Source organism: Microcaecilia unicolor, chromosome 14, assembly GCF_901765095.1.
Source record: "Microcaecilia unicolor chromosome 14, aMicUni1.1, whole genome shotgun sequence".
NCBI lineage: Eukaryota > Metazoa > Chordata > Amphibia > Gymnophiona > Siphonopidae > Microcaecilia > Microcaecilia unicolor.
Window position 1 is genome coordinate 42,449,690 of NC_044044.1, and position 16,165 is coordinate 42,465,854.

Sequence of the window (16,165 nt, forward strand, 5' to 3'; positions counted from 1 at the left end):
GTGCGGCTGAGATTAGTTGGTTTCCGTTGCTTTGTCACTGCGGTCGGAGTAACCGGTCTCGCCGAGTTCCCCAACTACAGCCTCCACTGTATTCCGTTCCCGGAGACAATTAGCTACCTGTCCGTGGATGGTGGGGATCGGCTGGATGACTCGGGACGTTTCCTTCTCCGTCTGACCCTCAGGTGCGCTGCCTCAGGAGCCCGTGTACTCCGGTGGTTCCGAGGGCGATGTTGAGCTACAAGGCCCGGCAGTGAGTCGTTAGGCCTTCCAGGCGATGGGGAAGCCACGGTCTATCCAGGTGTGGCTCGGGTCGTCCTTCCGACCCTCTGGTGCGCTGCTATTGCGGCCTCTATACTCCGATGGCTTCGAGGGCGATATTAGACTGATGGGTCGCGGCAGTGAATCAGTTGGCCTTAAGGACCAGGAGGAAGCCGTGGTCTACTCAAGGCTGCTTTCTGCAGCCCGGTCTGTGACCTGCGGCTCGCAACCCAATCTGTGACCCGGTCGGGAGGACTCCTCAGGTTATTCAGTGCTCCAGGTGAGAGTCTCGCCGTCTCTACCAGGTTCGGCAGTAATCCCAGCTCTTCCCTGTCAGCCGATAGTTCATTTGGTGATCTTTCGGCCAGTATCTAGCTAGATTTCAGCTGTTTTTTTCTGGCCAGGGTCTTCGGAGCTAGTTGCTCCGTGACCTCTTGGTAGCGGCCATCTTATGCATACTGCTGTGAGGAAAGTTGGAGGCAGGCAGCAAGAGAGGGATTCCGGGAGGAGGGGTGAATGGGTAAGGCAGGGAAAGGATGAACCTATATGCCTTTAAAGTGGGCACCACCAGCCACAACACCCCTGCTCAACTGGCAAACCACAGGAGCCACCCAGGCAGAAATCCAGGAGCTGATCAAGCTACGTCCACACCTGCTGGGAGATAGAGAAATACTGAAGGCAGATGGGGCTAGTCGTCCAAGGGTCACTGTGGTTCTTCAGTGTTCTCTATCTCCACCTGCTGGTAGGCGGATACAACCCATCAGTTAATGGATTCATCTCCTGTTGATGACAAGGAAAAAAAGGGTTAGTAGAATTACAAAACGTGGAGGGGAAAAAGAGAGGAAAAAAAAAGACTTCAGTAGTCACGCTTATACTCTTAACGTATAGAGCTAAAGGCTTCCACCATCACAGGTCAAGAAAACAACTCCACTACAATACTTTAACAGGCAGAGTGTAAAGCTGTAATCACACAACAACAAAAAAAAAAAAAACACAGGAAAAATTCAAAACAGGCTATGAAGTATTAATAAAGAAAAAGTTATAAAAAAACTACACATCTTCTCTGATAATCGCCAAACAATCAACATTCACTTATCCACAGCCCATCAAAAACTCCCGACAGGAAAACCCTGCAGGCCATTCCTCTCCTTATGCACTCAAGCATCCTGGTTTTTGCTGTTACCTTAAGACTATTAGATACAATCACCCCTAGGCCCCACTCTTCTTTCAAGCACAGATGACATTCACCCCCTATACTATACTTCTTTCATGAATGAGAATGGCAGAAAAAGTTAGAGGGTCAAATTATACTACTTAGGAATAATATAATGTAGGCAATGTAGGAGTAACTTCTGGGTCCTTTTGTGGTTTGCCAGGTTGGGATCTGTGCCCCTACTGTCAGCAGTCTTGCTGAGGAACTGAAGTTGCTCCAGGAAAAGATGAGTCATGAGTTCACGACTAGAAATCACACCCAGACAGGATGCAGCAGCCGAAAACAGAGAGTCCCTTCCTGCCATCCCACTGAAAAAAGTGGACGGACATAAGTAAACACCTGCTACCTTATATGTAGGCAACCAATGAGTATGGTCCACCTTATAGCTATCCATCAATGCCACTGTTTTTTTTGTTTGTTTGTTTGGGTTTTTTTGACATTCTATACACTAACAAACCATAGCCCACAACGACTGGCTATGGGCTAGGGGAAAAACAGAAGCCAGCACTGGGTGATTTTATAATCCATTTCCTGGGTCCTGAATGAACTGCAAAGAATTCACAGTATTCTAACCCTGTGCTGATCACACTTACCATAGAATTCTGGTGCTGATCTCTATATGGAGACTGCAGTACCCCATTCATATCAGTTGGTATGAAGGGGTCCTGTATTGTTTGCAAAAGGAGAAGATGAGCATGACAGAAATTTGACAGTGAAAAGCCAGTCATACAAATGCTAGTTTTCCGCTACAGATGTCTAGTTAACTGCCATGCTTGAATGTCTTCAGTTTTTGACTGGACCATTTGAAAGTGCTTCATTTTCTGTTGACATTATATGCCGTCTATATCCCTAAAGGAGACAAGTGTTAGCTATACTTCTGATTTCCTAATGGTACTGGCTTGAGTGGTGGCTTATGTAGTTCTCCGAGTACAAGCAGGATATCATCTTCTCACATGTGGGTGATGTCATCTGACAGACCCTGCGCAGGAACAGCTTTCCAAGCTTTGTAAAAATTTTTGAGTTCGTCATGCATGCACGCACATCTTCCCGTCTACTGCTGTTGTGCAGGACCTAGCCAGGCACCATTTTTACACAGAGCTAAGTGGTCACACTTTCTTGTATACTCCCCCAGCTCATGACCTGTGAAAATTTTAAATAAGTGTTCTTTTAGCCCGATTGGCTATTTTCCTTTGAGAAAATCATGTCATTGTCATGCAGTGGTATCCTCTCTCCCTCCCAATAGCTACCTTAGTATTGCAGTGGTTTTAAGTTTTTTTTCTTTTTTCATTGGCTCAGTGCCAGCCAGGAGGCCTCAAGCACTTGGTCAAGTATTTTTTTATCATCAAATTGTTTATTTTGCTGCAGATATTTTACCAGACATCTCCCAGAAAAAAGTTCCCAATAGCTTTAAGAAGTGTTACCAGTGTGGCATGACCACATCCTTAACAGATACCCAGTCATGGTGCCTGCAGTGCCTGAGTCTTGATCACGATCCCTCTTGTCATGTTCTGTTTTCACAGATGTCAAAAATAAATAAATAAATAAATAAGGGAGAGGGATTCATGGTCATAAGAAGCACCACAAATGAATTTTTGGCACCAATAAGTCTGGACCATCAACATCAGAGGCATCAGCCTCCATGGCTCACAGAGCTGCATCGAAGACTGGGAACACATTAACATCAAGAGTGTTTCAATCACTCAACTTATCCTCAACCTTCAAGGAAGAGGAAGGATACATGCTCATCTTCATCAAATCAAGGAACAAAGATGATGGACATCAGACAGACACCAGAGTGCACCTCCATCGTACTCCTTCCGAGTGCGGTGTCAAGATCACAGAGAAATCAAAATCATCAGTGTCCTTGAACTGGCAGAAGGATACAGGAATATTTCCTATCATTTTGGGTAAAACAAGAAGAGGCGGTGATCTGCAAATCAACAAATACAGCAAAACAAAGAACAGACCAGCAGACCTGAAGAACAGTGCGGTTTATTAAAAAGAAAAGCACCTGACACGGCCACATTTTGTCCAAAGGCTGCGGCAGGGATAGGACTGTAGGGGATTCAATGGCCTGTTATTAGGTTTTCCACTAGAATGATAGAGGTATAGTGAAACAGATCATGCAGGGAAGGTTTTGCTTTGTTTTGTTTAAATCAAGCCTTGAATTGCCGATATCCTTTCCCATCTTCTCCCAATCCAGTCTAGTATTCTTTGTGGCTAATTTCAAATGGAAGTCACAGGCACTTCAATTTCACTGGGGTGTAAGTTAAAAAAAATAAATAAATAACCCACATGGCCAGATAAAAGTTTCCCTTCAGGAAAGCGAAGATACATACCTGTAGCAGGTATTCTCCGAGGACAGCAGGCTGATTGTTCTCACGATTGGGTGATGTCCACGGCAGCCCCAGGAACGTTAATCTTCCAAACAACAAAAAGTTTGCTAGAGCCTTCGAGCACGTGGGCGCGCGCACTGTGCATGCACGGCCATCTTCCCGCCTGTCGCGCAAGAGTCCCGCTTCTGTTAAATATAAAGCAATAACAAATAAAAAGGACAACTCGAAAGGGGAGGCGGGCAGGTTTGTGAGAACAATCAGCCTGCTGTGCGTGGAGAATAACTGCTACAGGTATGCATCTTCGCTTTCTCCGAGGACAAGCAGGCTGCTTGTTCTCACGATTGGGGTATCCCTAGCACCCAGGCTCACTCAAAACAACAAAGAAAGTCAATTGGACCTCGCAACGGCGAGGACATAACAAGGATTGACCTACGAAGCAGAACATCTAACTGAGAGTGCAGCCTGGAACAGGAGTTGGATTCTAAACTCCGAACAGATTCTGCACCACTGACTGCCCAAACCGACTGTCGCATCGGCTATCCTGCTGGAGGCAGTAATGAGATGTGAATGTGTGGACTGATGACCACGTCGCAGCCTTGTAAATCTCTTCAATAGTGGCTGACTTCAAGTGGGCCACCGATGCTGCCATGGCTCTAACACTATGAGCCATGACATGACCCTCAAGAGTCAGCCCAGCTTGGGCATAAGTGAAGGAAATGCAATCTGTTAGCCAATTAGAAATGGTGCGTTTCCCAACAGCGACTACCCTTCTGTTGGGATCGAAAGAAACATACATTTGGGCGGACTGTCTGAAGGGGCTTGTCCGCTCCACATAAAAGGCTAATGCTCTCTAGCAGTCCAATGTATGCAACTGACGTTCAGCAGGGCGGGTATGAGGACGGGGAAAAAATGTTGGCAAGACAATTGACTGGTTCAGATGGAACTCCGACACTACCTTCGGCAGGAACTTAGGGTGAGTGCTGAGGACTACTCTGTTGTGATGAAACTTGAGATAAGGAGCATGTGAGGGAAGTGACGTAACAAGACGCGATGGCAGCTTGAGAATGAAGCTCCATCAGGGCGCTGATTAAAAGAGCGAATATCTTCAGTGCAAACGCTGTCTAGAGGGAGGAAAAGTGAGCGGACACCGGCCACACCATGCCCGCGAAAAAGGGGCTTGAAAAGTTTAAGTTTACAGCCACTCCGGGAAGGAAAGTGGCGGAGGTGGCGGGGCCGGAGCGGAGAGCAGATCAGACGGTGGAGGCTCAGGCGGAACGGAGAACGGGGAGTGCAGAGAGGCGGAATCAGAAAGACGGGAGTCCCAGGAAGGAGATAGTGGCACCAGAGCTGAGCAGAGGGCTGGAGGTGGAGCGGAATGTGGAGTGGCGGTCAAGATGGCGGCGCCTCTGAGCAGCGCAGGAGCGGAGTGTGCAGTGGAACACGATCAGGAGGAAGGAGCCAGCGTGATGGAGGTGCTGTGTGCTATGGAGGAAGTGCAACTATCAGTGGAGAGCAGGTTGGAGGAGCGCACAGGTGGAAGGGAGGAGGCGAGGCCTAGCAAAGGAGAGATGCATGTGGTGGAGAGAGAGCCTGTGAGGGAAGACATGGCAGGCAAGGAAATGGAGAAATGGTTTAATGACGTAACGGCAGAATTTGCAGGGGTCCAGAGGGACATTCAGGTTGCTATGAAGGATTTCCGTGCTGAACTGAGGGACTTGGGCTACAGGGTTGGAGAAATGGAGGAGGAAGTGGAAAGCCTTAAGAAACATGTAGAAGTTAAAAACAGATTTCAAAAAGGAGGAGGAGGACTGGCAAGGGGTGAAGGATCAGTTGGAGGACCTGGAAAATAGGTCCCGCAGGAACAATCTGCGCTTCAAAGGGATCCCTGAGCTAGACATCTTTGCAAACTGTGCTGGTGTAATACAAGAGCTGTGTGGGTACATACTACACCCTGAGGGAGAAGGTGCAAGGCAGGAATTTAATATCCAGAGGGCGCATCGAGTGGCGGGGCCACACCGGGATTCTAATCCAAGAGACATTGTGGTATGCTCTGCAGATTTTCCTTTGAAAGAGAGGATACTGGCCAAGGCGAAACAAATGGGGGAGATCAAGTGGAAGAATTGCAAGATTGGAGTGTTTCAGGATCTGGCCTGGACAACTTTGCAGAAGCGCAGGTCCTTCAGAGAGGTCACTCAGTTTATGAGATCTAAGGGGATAAGATATAGATGGCTTTTGCTCTTTGCCATGTGATTAACTGTACAGGGCAAGTCGCAGAACCCAGAAGAAGTGTGGTTAGCCTTGCGGGCACTGGGATGCAGGAAGGTTCCCGTTCCGGTGCAGGAGCGAGAGAAGGCCAAGGGACTTAGAAGGGTTCAAGAATGATGGAGGGTGGAAGTCCAGGAGCTGACAGCGGAAGAGGCCAGTGCGATGTCTGCCAGTAGAATGGAGAGGTTTTGAGGCTGGCAGGCTCTTGTCACAGAGGGCTGGACGTTGTATTGACTGAAGGGTGGGAGATCTTGTGGTGATTTAGGTAGGGAGGGGAAGAGTGGAAAGCAGAGGGGTGTTAGTTATGGGAGGGGGAGTGGAGTTAAGGGGGATGGGCAGGGTATGCTTTATGGAAGGTCTTTTGAGGAAGAAGGGGGAGGGACAAGTGGGGAATAAAAGATATAATGGTGGAAAGCATGGGAAAAGCCCTGGAGGGGTGAGTCACTTTCTTGGATATGGCTGATCTGCGAACGGGCAAATTAGCGGAAGGGGGGAAAGGTGGGGATTATAGGGGGAAGACAGGGGCAGGGAGAGGGGTCAGAGGGAGAGGGGAGTTTTTGGTTTTGGGAACATGGAATGTGAATGGACTGAATAACAGGGGGAAACGGAGTAGGGTGTTTAAGGAGTTGGGTAGGTTGCAGTGGGGGATTACATTTTTACAAGAAACCCACTTGAGGCCGCGGGATACACATTTGTTACAACGCAAACAGTATAAAGAGGTGGTGGTGCATCAAGGGGTGGAGTCCAAGAAGATGGGTGGGGTGCCCATTTTGATTCAACATAATTGTGGGTTTGTCTCAAAGCAAGTATTCCGAGATAAAGAAGGGCGCTGTATAGCGGTTAGAGGGTGGTTGCAGGGTAAAGAAATGACATTGATTACTGTTTATGCACCGAATGGGAATCAGAAGGATTTCTTTAGTAAGCTGGAGGACCTAATGGGATTTGTGGGGTGACAGGTGATAGTAGGGGGGGGGGGTATTTCAATCTGGCGCCGGATGCGCGATTGGATCATTCAAAGGGTGGAGGGATGCAGAGCAAGCCTGGGAGAGGAGCGTTGAGGCGGTTTATGCAAAGTTTGGGGGTGGTGGATTGTTGGAGGCTTTTCCATGGAACAGAGAGGAATTATACTTTCTACTTCCATGCAGCACAGACCTACTCCAGGATAGATGGGATTTGGATATCTCGTAATGATTGGCATGGGGTGGAGGCGGCGGAAATAGAAACAATTAGTGTTTCAGATCATGCGCCAACGTGGGTTAAACTGAAGGGGGGAGAGAGGGTTGTAAGGGAAGTTGGAGATTGAATGAGACTTTGTTGGGGGACAAGATCATCCAGGAGGACATCAGACGCACCATTCAAGACTATAGGCAATTTAATGATACAGGGGAGGTATCAGATGGTATATTAAGGGATGCACTGAAGTAGTGGTGAGGGGGGGGGTCTTGATAAAATGGAGGGCGCGCAGGAAGAGAGAGCGTGGACAATGATCACTGGAGTTGTGACAGCGATTGCTGTACATTGAAAAGCAACATAAATGCAATTCGGGAGCTAGGCTTTGGGAGGAACTTAAACAAGTGAGAGAGGATTTGAAGCAGCTGCAGATGGAGGAGGTTGAATTTATGAGAACCAGAGTTTGCGAATAAATCCAGTGCGTTGTTGGCTAGATACTTGAAGGCACGAAAAGGGCGCTCCCATATACAGAAAATAAGGGACGGGGGGGGGGGGGGGGGGGGGATGGAAGTATACTGATATGGATATCGGGGAATGTTTTTTGAAATATTATAAAGAGTTATATAGAACCTCTGAGCGCGTTCCGGAGGAGGATATGGTTCAATATTTGGATCGTATCCCATTACAACGGTTAGAGGAGGGGGAGAAGGCTTGCCTAGGGGAGCCTATTCGATTAGGAGAGATACAGGGGGTGATTAGGCGGTTGCCTAATGGGAAAGCGCAGGGACTGGATGGATATTTGGCCAGGTTCTACAAAAGCTTTGTGGGAGAAGTGGGGGATTTGCTGGTGAGAGTGGGTAATGGAGTGCTAGAGGGGGATAAGCTTCCAGAGTCTATGTCGGAGGCGTGGGTGGTGGTCCTACCTAAAATGGGGAAGGATCCGGCGCTGTGTGGATCTTACAGGCCCATTTCGTTACTAAATGTAGATGTTAAAATAGTGGCTAAGGCAATAGCTAACAAGCTGGCCAGGGTACTTCTGAAATTGGTACACATGTATCAAGCGGGATTTATCCCCAGGTGGCAGGTAGGAGATAATGTCAGGCGCACCCTGCATTTGATCTGGGAGGCTCAAAGGATGGGTGATGACATGGTTTTGTTGGCGATTGATGCGAAGAAGGCCTTTGATAGGGTCAGTTAGCATTTTCTGCGGGCGGTGTTACAGCGAATGGGCCTGGGAGATACCTTTTGTGCATCGCTAGCTGCCTTGTATGATCAGCCTAAGGCACGCATTAGAATTAATGGAGGATATACAACCTTTTTCCCAATAGGGCGAGGGACCAGGCAGGGGTGCCCGTTGTCCCCTCTTCTGTTTGTTTTGTACATGGAACCCTTAGCAGAGATGATACATCAGCATCCAGAGGTGTGGGGAATAAGGGTTGGAGGGAGGGATCATCGAATTGCCCTGTTTGCGGATGATGTGTTGTTGTATGTGACGGATCCGGAGCATACGCGCACTAAGATAGTGGAGATTTTGAGGGAATTTGAGAGTTTAGCAGGCTTGAAGGTTACTATGGACAAAAGTGAGTTATTGGGGGTTTCCTTATCGGGAGTGGAGGAAAAGAGGTTGGCCGAAAGGTTTGATTTTAAATGGGCAAAGCACAATCTCAGGTACCTGGGAATCCAGGTTCCCAGGGACCTGAGTAGGGTGTTTAGTGTTAATTATGGGAAGCTGGTGGGGCAAATAAGGGGCGAATTGTCGAGATGGAAGGGTTTGTGGCTTTCCTAGTGGGGGGGGGGGGTTGGCAGTGGTAAAGATGAATATCTTGCCAAGGTTGTTGTTTTTGTTTCAGACACTTCCGTTGGAGGTCCCACGAAAAATGATTAGGCATTTACAAGGGATGGTGACACAATTTATTTGGGAGGGTAAGCATCCTAGGCTTGCGGGCAGGGTTTTGTTGGGTGCTCCTGAGGAGGGGGGGGGGGGTCGAGTGGTCCCTAATATTGAGTGGTATTATTTATCAGCTCAGTGATGATGATTTTGGATTGGGAAATAGGGCATAATAAGTCAGTTTGTCAGGTGGAGCAGTCATATAGTCCTCTTAGATCATTGAGTTCATCTTTGTGGACTACGGAAGGGAGAAGAAGGCTGATAGAGGAGTTTCAGAATCCGTTTATGAGACATTTGTAGGGCGTGTGGGAGGCAGTTAGGAGGCGGTGGGGGCAGAGGGATCAGGTCTCTACTTTAACATCATTGAGGTGGGAGCCAAAATTTGGGGCAGGAAGGGAGAATGACATATTTGGGAGGTGGGAGCGCTTGGGGTTAATAAGCTTTCGTAGTGTGCTGCCTGGGGGTAAAGTGAAGAGTTTTGAAGACTGATAGGTTTTCATATATACAGATTCAACATTTTGTGGGGTCTTTGGGTTGGAGGGAGGGGGGTAATCTCCAGGAAAGAGAAAGCATGGAAAATTTGTTGAAAAAAGTTCACAGACCCATTTTGGTGCTTTATACATTTTTCAGGGGCAGTGATCCTAGGCCATTTAGTTTTCAGGGTGAGTGGGAATTAGATTTACACTATACATTCTCGGAACAAGAGTGGGAGACCATTTGTGGGGAAGTGTATAAAGCGTTAGTATGTGTATTGGTACAGGAGAATGCTTAAAAGGTTTTAACAAGATGGTACAACACACTGGAGAGGTTACAGAAAATGTACCCGGGGGGTACAGGGTTGTGTTGGAGGTGTGGGACACAAAAGGGGTCATTTCTGCATATTTGGTGGACTTGAGATAAGAAGCATGCACTACCAAGGCTTGAAGCTCACTGACCCTACGAGCTGAAGTAACCGCCACCAAGAAACTGATCTTCCAAGTCAAACACTTCAGATGGCAGGAGTCCAGTGGCTCAAAAAGGAGGCTTCATCAGCTGGGTGAGGATGACATTGAGATCCCATGACACTGGCGGAATCCACAACTATAGAGTCATGAGGTAACTGCAACCTCATCAACTCAGGTTCTCCATGAATCCGATATTGGGACTCAGCCTTTTTGGGGATGGTGGGGTTAGTTAGTGGTTTCTTCCAGTTCCTCAGCAATGTCTCTTTAAAGGACATTATGCAGAGGAACAGTGGATGATTCCGTAGGTGGTGGATAGTCAAGGACCTCAAGCATCTCAGTCCTGGGCTCCTGCTCAGATACCACAGGGAAGGGAATAGCCGAGAAGGCAACTCCCGTGCTGGCGGCGATGAAGCTCCCTCCATCAATGTCGACAGGGAGTCGACCTGGGTGGCAGCCAACGCCGATGCCGCAAGCGGTACCGGCATCGAAGACCTCACCACAGGGCCAGAGCCAGCTGCCGCTTCCACCAACGGTGCCGAAGGCGCAAGCACCCCCGGCACCGGAACAGAATGAGGCAGCAACCCTTCCAGCAAACCGGGAAGAATGGCTCGGATGCGCTCGTCCAGAGTCGCTGTCTAGCAAGGCTGCGGGGTCGGTGCAGGAACCGGGTCCAGAATCTGTTGAGGTCGAGGAGGCAGTACTGGGCTGTCTGAAGACCGACACACCGACACCTACTGAATGGAGGATGAGCGCTCCTCCCAGCGTCGGCGCTTCATGGGTGCCGAATCCTTTGATGCCCTGGAGCTCCCGGTACCGTGCTTAGAAGGAGACCCATGACGATGGGAAAATTAGGTTCTTACCTTGGTAATTTTCTTTTCTTTAGTCACAGCAGATGAATCCATTAACTGATGGGTTGTACCCGCCTACCAGCAGGTGGAGATAGAGAACACTGAAAACCATAGTGACTCTGGATGGCCAGCCCCTTCTGCCTCAGTAAATGAAATTTCCAAAGCAGTGACAAAGAAATGCAACATAACATAAAAACTTTCCTCACAGTGAGCAAACAGGTACCCTCATCTGGATCATCCGTCCATGAGGGCCTGCCAAACCCGTCAGACTCCCCACATCCTGACCACAGGGGGGAAAAAGGAGATGCGCTACTCTCAGACGGAGAATTTACCCATCTACGTTTAGCGTCAGTCAAACGCTCGGGGGAAGAAGTAAGCTCCGCAGCCAACACAGGGCTATCCAAACCTGGAGGTAATCCCGTCCGCATCGTAGAGTCAGACGCCTCCGGCATAGCTCTTTTTAACATAAAGGCCTTATGCATCAACAGCACAAACTCAGGGGAGAAAAACTCACCCTGGCCCTCCGCTCCCAAATTAGGAGAAGAGGGGGAAGGAGCTTCTCTAGCAGCCTCAGAACGAGGCATTCCCCCACACTCAGACTCCTCCGCAACAGCGAGGGTCGAGCCACTCAGCATTTCCAAAATGGTGCCCACTACCATTTCCATCGAGCGGGAACAATCACCGCTCGCCATGCTCGTATTAGAACGAGCATCCAAGCAGCACGTACTGCAAAGCCCCGCTGCTGACCTGTGTTTACCACAGCGGGCGCGCGCTTAACTGTTTCAGCAGCCATCGCCCAACCGGACGGAAATATAGAAATAAAATGGTGGCCTCGCACCAACGTACCCCGCACAGGACGCTGTCCGCGGGAACCTCCCCAGAGGAGCTGGGCATCACTGTCACCTTGAAAGACCGAGTCAACGAGCTCCGGTCAAGCTACACAGAACCAGAATCTCTGGAGAAAGCCTCAGAACAGCCACGCTGAATAAGCGCACTCTTTTACACTGTGAGGAAAGTTGGAGACAGGCAGCAAACGAGGGACTCCGGGAGGAGGGGGGATGGGGTAAGGCAGGGACAGGGAACAAAACCAAGTATGCCTTCAAAGTGGGCACCACCAGCCACAACACCCCCGCTCTACTGGCAAAGCACAGGAGCCACCCCAGGCAGGGATCCAGGAGCTGATCAAGCGACATCCACACCTGCTGGGAGATAGAGATATACTGAGGCAGAAGGGGCTGGCCGTCCAGAGTCACTATGGTTTTTAGTGTTCTCTATCTCCACTACTACTATTTAGCGTTTCTATAGCGCTACAAGGCATATGCAGCGCTGCACAAACATAGAAGAAAGACAGTCCCTGCTCAAAGAGCTTACAATCTAACAGACAAAAAATAAAGTAAGCAAATCAAATCAATTAATGTGTACAGGAAGGAGGAGGGTAGGTGGAGGCAGGTGGTTACAAGTGGTTACGAGTCAAAAGCAATGTTAAAGAGGTGGGCTTTCAGTCTAGATTTAAAGGTGGCCAAGGAAGGGGCAAGACGTAGGGGCTCAGGAAGTTTATTCCAGGCGTAGGGTGTAGCGAGACAGAAGGCGCGAAGTCTGGAGTTGGCAGTAGTGGAGAAGCGAACAGATAAGAAGGATTTATCCATGGAGCGGAGTGCACGGGAAGGGGTGTAGGGAAGGACGAGTGTGGAGAGATACTGGGGAGCAGCAGAGTGAGTACATTTATAGGTTAGTAGAAGAAGTTTGAACAGGATGCGAAAACGGATAGGGAGCCAGTGAAGCGACTTGAGGAGAGGGGTAGTATGAGTAAAGCGACCCTGGCGGAAGACGAGACGGGCAGCAGAGTTTTGAACCGATTGGAGAGGGGAGAGGTGACTAAGTGGGAGGCCAGCAAGAAGCAGATTGCAGTAGTCTAAACGAGAGGTGACAAGGGTGTGGATGAGGGATTTGGTACAGTGCTCGGAAAGAAAGGGGCGGATTTTACGGATGTTGTAAAGAAAGAAACGACAGGTCTTGGCGGTCTGCTGGATGTGAGCAGAGAAGGAGAGAGAAGAGTCAAAGATGACCCCAAGGTTTCGAGCCGAGGAGACAGGGAGAATGAGAGAGCCATCAACAGAAATAGAAAACAGGGGGAGTGGGGAGGTGGGTAGTCGGATACAACCCATCAGTTAATGGATTCATCTGCTGTTGATGATAAGGAAGCTTCTTCGCCTTCGCTCGAAGCACATCATTGATACTCCTTGGTACCGACAAGGAGGACATGGAATCCACACGCCTCCTCAAGGTCGGGTCCGAGAGTGGTCGGTCCCGGTGGGCCTGTCTAGCAGGAGTCTTCCAGACAGGTGGAGACCCACTCGATAGCTCACTGCTCCCAGCGTGTGTTGTCAGGACAGCCATTACCTGCGCTCCTGATGTCGATGCCGCCGACTGCGGTACCAATCTCAACGTCAAAGAACCGGGCGACGCTCCAAAAAGACGATCCCGAAGAGCTTGTGTCGACGCCTGTGTCCGCTTTTTCAAGCTAAGACACAACTTACATGCGTCTGGGCGTTGGTCGGGCCCAAGACACTGAAGACACCACGCGTGAGGGTCAGTATCCTAGATCGCCCGGTTGCACCGAGTACACTTCTTGAAGCCGCTGGGTGTCCTTGATGACATGGATGGAAAAAGAGGGGCGTCAAAATCAAAATTCTCGATTGTGCCAAAAATAAAGGCACAAAAAATGAGAGGGCCACGTCGGAAGCGAAAGAAAACTTAACAGGACCTAAAACTAAGAAATAAAGGGTTTGTTTGTTTTTTTTAATTATATTAAAGGGAAACAACTTAAATGAAAAGAAAAACAAGGGAAAAGGAGACAAAAACCGAAAAATCAGTGAAGGTTCTTTCAGGGCACACAGAGACCACAAGCAGTCACTCTCTACCGTGGAGAAAAAAGAACTGAAGCGGGACTCTCACATGACAGGCAGGAAGATGGCTGCGCCCGCACGCTCGAAGGCTCTAGCAAACCTTTTGTTGCTAGGAAGATTTCCGTTCCTGGGGCTGCCATGGACATCACCCAATCGTGAGAACAAGCAGCCTGCTTGTCCTCGGAGAACTGGTTTTCATCAAGTATTTGTGACACAGAGGGGGCAATTCATCAAAGTTATAGCACAAGCTAATGAAATTAGCGTGCGCTAAATGTTAAGAGGCTCATTTTATAACTGTGAGCTTGTTAGCATTTAACACGCGCTAAAGCTTTGATAGATTCCACTCAAATTGTCTATCTGATGGTCTGTACCCAATAAAAAGAATTCTAAAAACAAACATGCCATGCATAGGCTACAAATTACTATATATAGGGAGATGCTAGAAAACATCTCATTGCTCAAAAAGTGGACACCCTTAAAACAGTATAATTAGCTCTATGTATTCTGAATGTAAGCATGAAATGATGTTTTTAATTGTTACTGAATACTGGAAACTTTTTATATATAAATTCAGACATTTGTGGTATTGGGTGCCCCTGGATTTATTTTTTTCTTAACTCAACGTCTAGAGTTCTTGTTTTTTCATAAACTGTTTTACGCCGTGTTTTATATATTCGGCAGTTTGTTTGTTTTTTTAGCTGGTCCTATTTTGGCTTATGCTTTAATATTCCTGGAAATACCCTTGCATATTTCTTCAAAGAAGCTTCAGCTTGTGGTATACTGTATGCTTAATTCTCTTCTGCAAAGGAGCAGACAGCAGCATAACAAAATGTCCTATACTTATCGGCACAGATGACCTGCAGTATATGCCAATTACTTTCATATAAAATGATGCATATTTTGCCATAGGATTAGAATGTGCATTTTGTGTGACAAATGTTTATACTCTGTTTTTATAGTGATGTTTCTATTTGAAGACCCATTAAACCAATACACACAATTTTTGCCTGGTGCATTTTTAACCGCAAGATTTGAAATTGGAGCAGTATCTAAAGCAGTTTTTTTGAAAGATGAATAATAAATTACATCACTAGAAAATGCTATTCTTTTTTAAGTTGCATTGTCTGTCACGCATTCTGCTTCAGTAAGATGACCAGAGAGCCACCATATATAAAAGGATTGATGATAGACGAACACCAAGTAGCACAACCTACCAACATATTCTTATTCACACTGGAAAGGCTATGTCACAAATGTCAGCCACTGGGGATTGCCCTTGCTTTGAAGATACACCATGACATTACATCAGGATTTATAACCCACTAACACCTCAACAGTTCTAAGCGGGTTCCAGACAAAGCAGCCAGAACAAAACAGTTTAAATTAAAAACAGTGAAAATACAACATTTTCGAAAGAGACAGGGTTTCAAAATGACACATAAGATTGAGCTAAAAATAAAGACAGCCCAGCGACATCTTTCCAAAGACGCATTCCCTGAACTGCAAATAACCCATCAAAAATACCTGCCCTTTTCCTCCCTTTAACATTAGGAAATGTGAAAAGATTGTCATCAATACGCCTTTAAACTCTGTTTAAAGGAACAAAACAAAAGTGCACAACGCTACAGAGGTACAATTCCTTGATGAAATCAAGGACAGCTTTATGGAGCAGCTGGTGCAGGAGCCGACGAGAGAAGGAAAAATTCTAGACTTGGTCCTTAGTGGAGCGCATGATCTGGTGAGGGACGTTATGGTACTGGGGCCGCTTGATAACAATGATCATAATATGATCAGTTTTGATATCGACCTTGAAGTAACTGTACACAGAAAGTCAAATGCGTTAGCGTTTAACTTTAAAAAAGGAGACTATGATAAAATGAGAAGAACGGTAAAAAAAACTTAGGGGGGCAACTGAGAGAGTAAAAACTGTACAACAGGCATGGACGCTGTTCAAAAATAAAGTCCTGGAGGCCCAGGCCATACATATTCCGCGAATTAGAAAAGAAAGACGGAAGTCCAAAAGACAGCCGGCCTGGTTGAAAAGTGAGGTGAAGGAAGCTATTAGGGCTAAAAGAAACGCCTTCAGAAAATGGAAGAAGGAACCGTCTGAAAATAACAAGAAGCAGCATAAGGAGTGTCAAAGCAAATGCAAGGCGCAGATAAAGAAGGCCAAGAGGGATTACGAAAAAAAGATAGCATTAGAGGCAAAAAAACATAGTAAAAAATGTTTTCGGTATATTAAAAGCAGGAAGCCGGCAAAAGAATCAGTTGGGCCGCTGGATGACCGAGGGGTAAAAGGGGCGATCAAGGAAGACAAACACGTAGCTGAGAGACTGA

The 16,165-nt window shown here is 47.6% G+C and overlaps 1 protein-coding gene across 4 annotated transcripts in view; it reads left to right on the forward strand.

Annotated features, from left to right (window-relative positions):
• MTMR11 (myotubularin related protein 11) overlaps positions 1–3,172 on the forward strand; it is a 149,411-nt gene extending 146,239 nt beyond the window's left edge. For 3 of the 4 annotated variants that reach the window (XM_030186967.1, XM_030186971.1, XM_030186969.1), the window contains 2 exons: positions 1,635–1,798; positions 2,992–3,172. In XM_030186967.1, coding sequence (XP_030042827.1) covers positions 1,635–1,798; positions 2,992–3,004 — 177 coding nt within the window. In that variant the 3' untranslated portion in view covers positions 3,005–3,172. Of the gene's footprint in view, positions 1–1,634; positions 2,026–2,991 lie in introns of those variants that run through there. The other variant, XM_030186970.1, reaches the window with a different exon arrangement.
• The last annotated feature ends 12,993 nt before the right edge of the window (positions 3,173–16,165 follow it).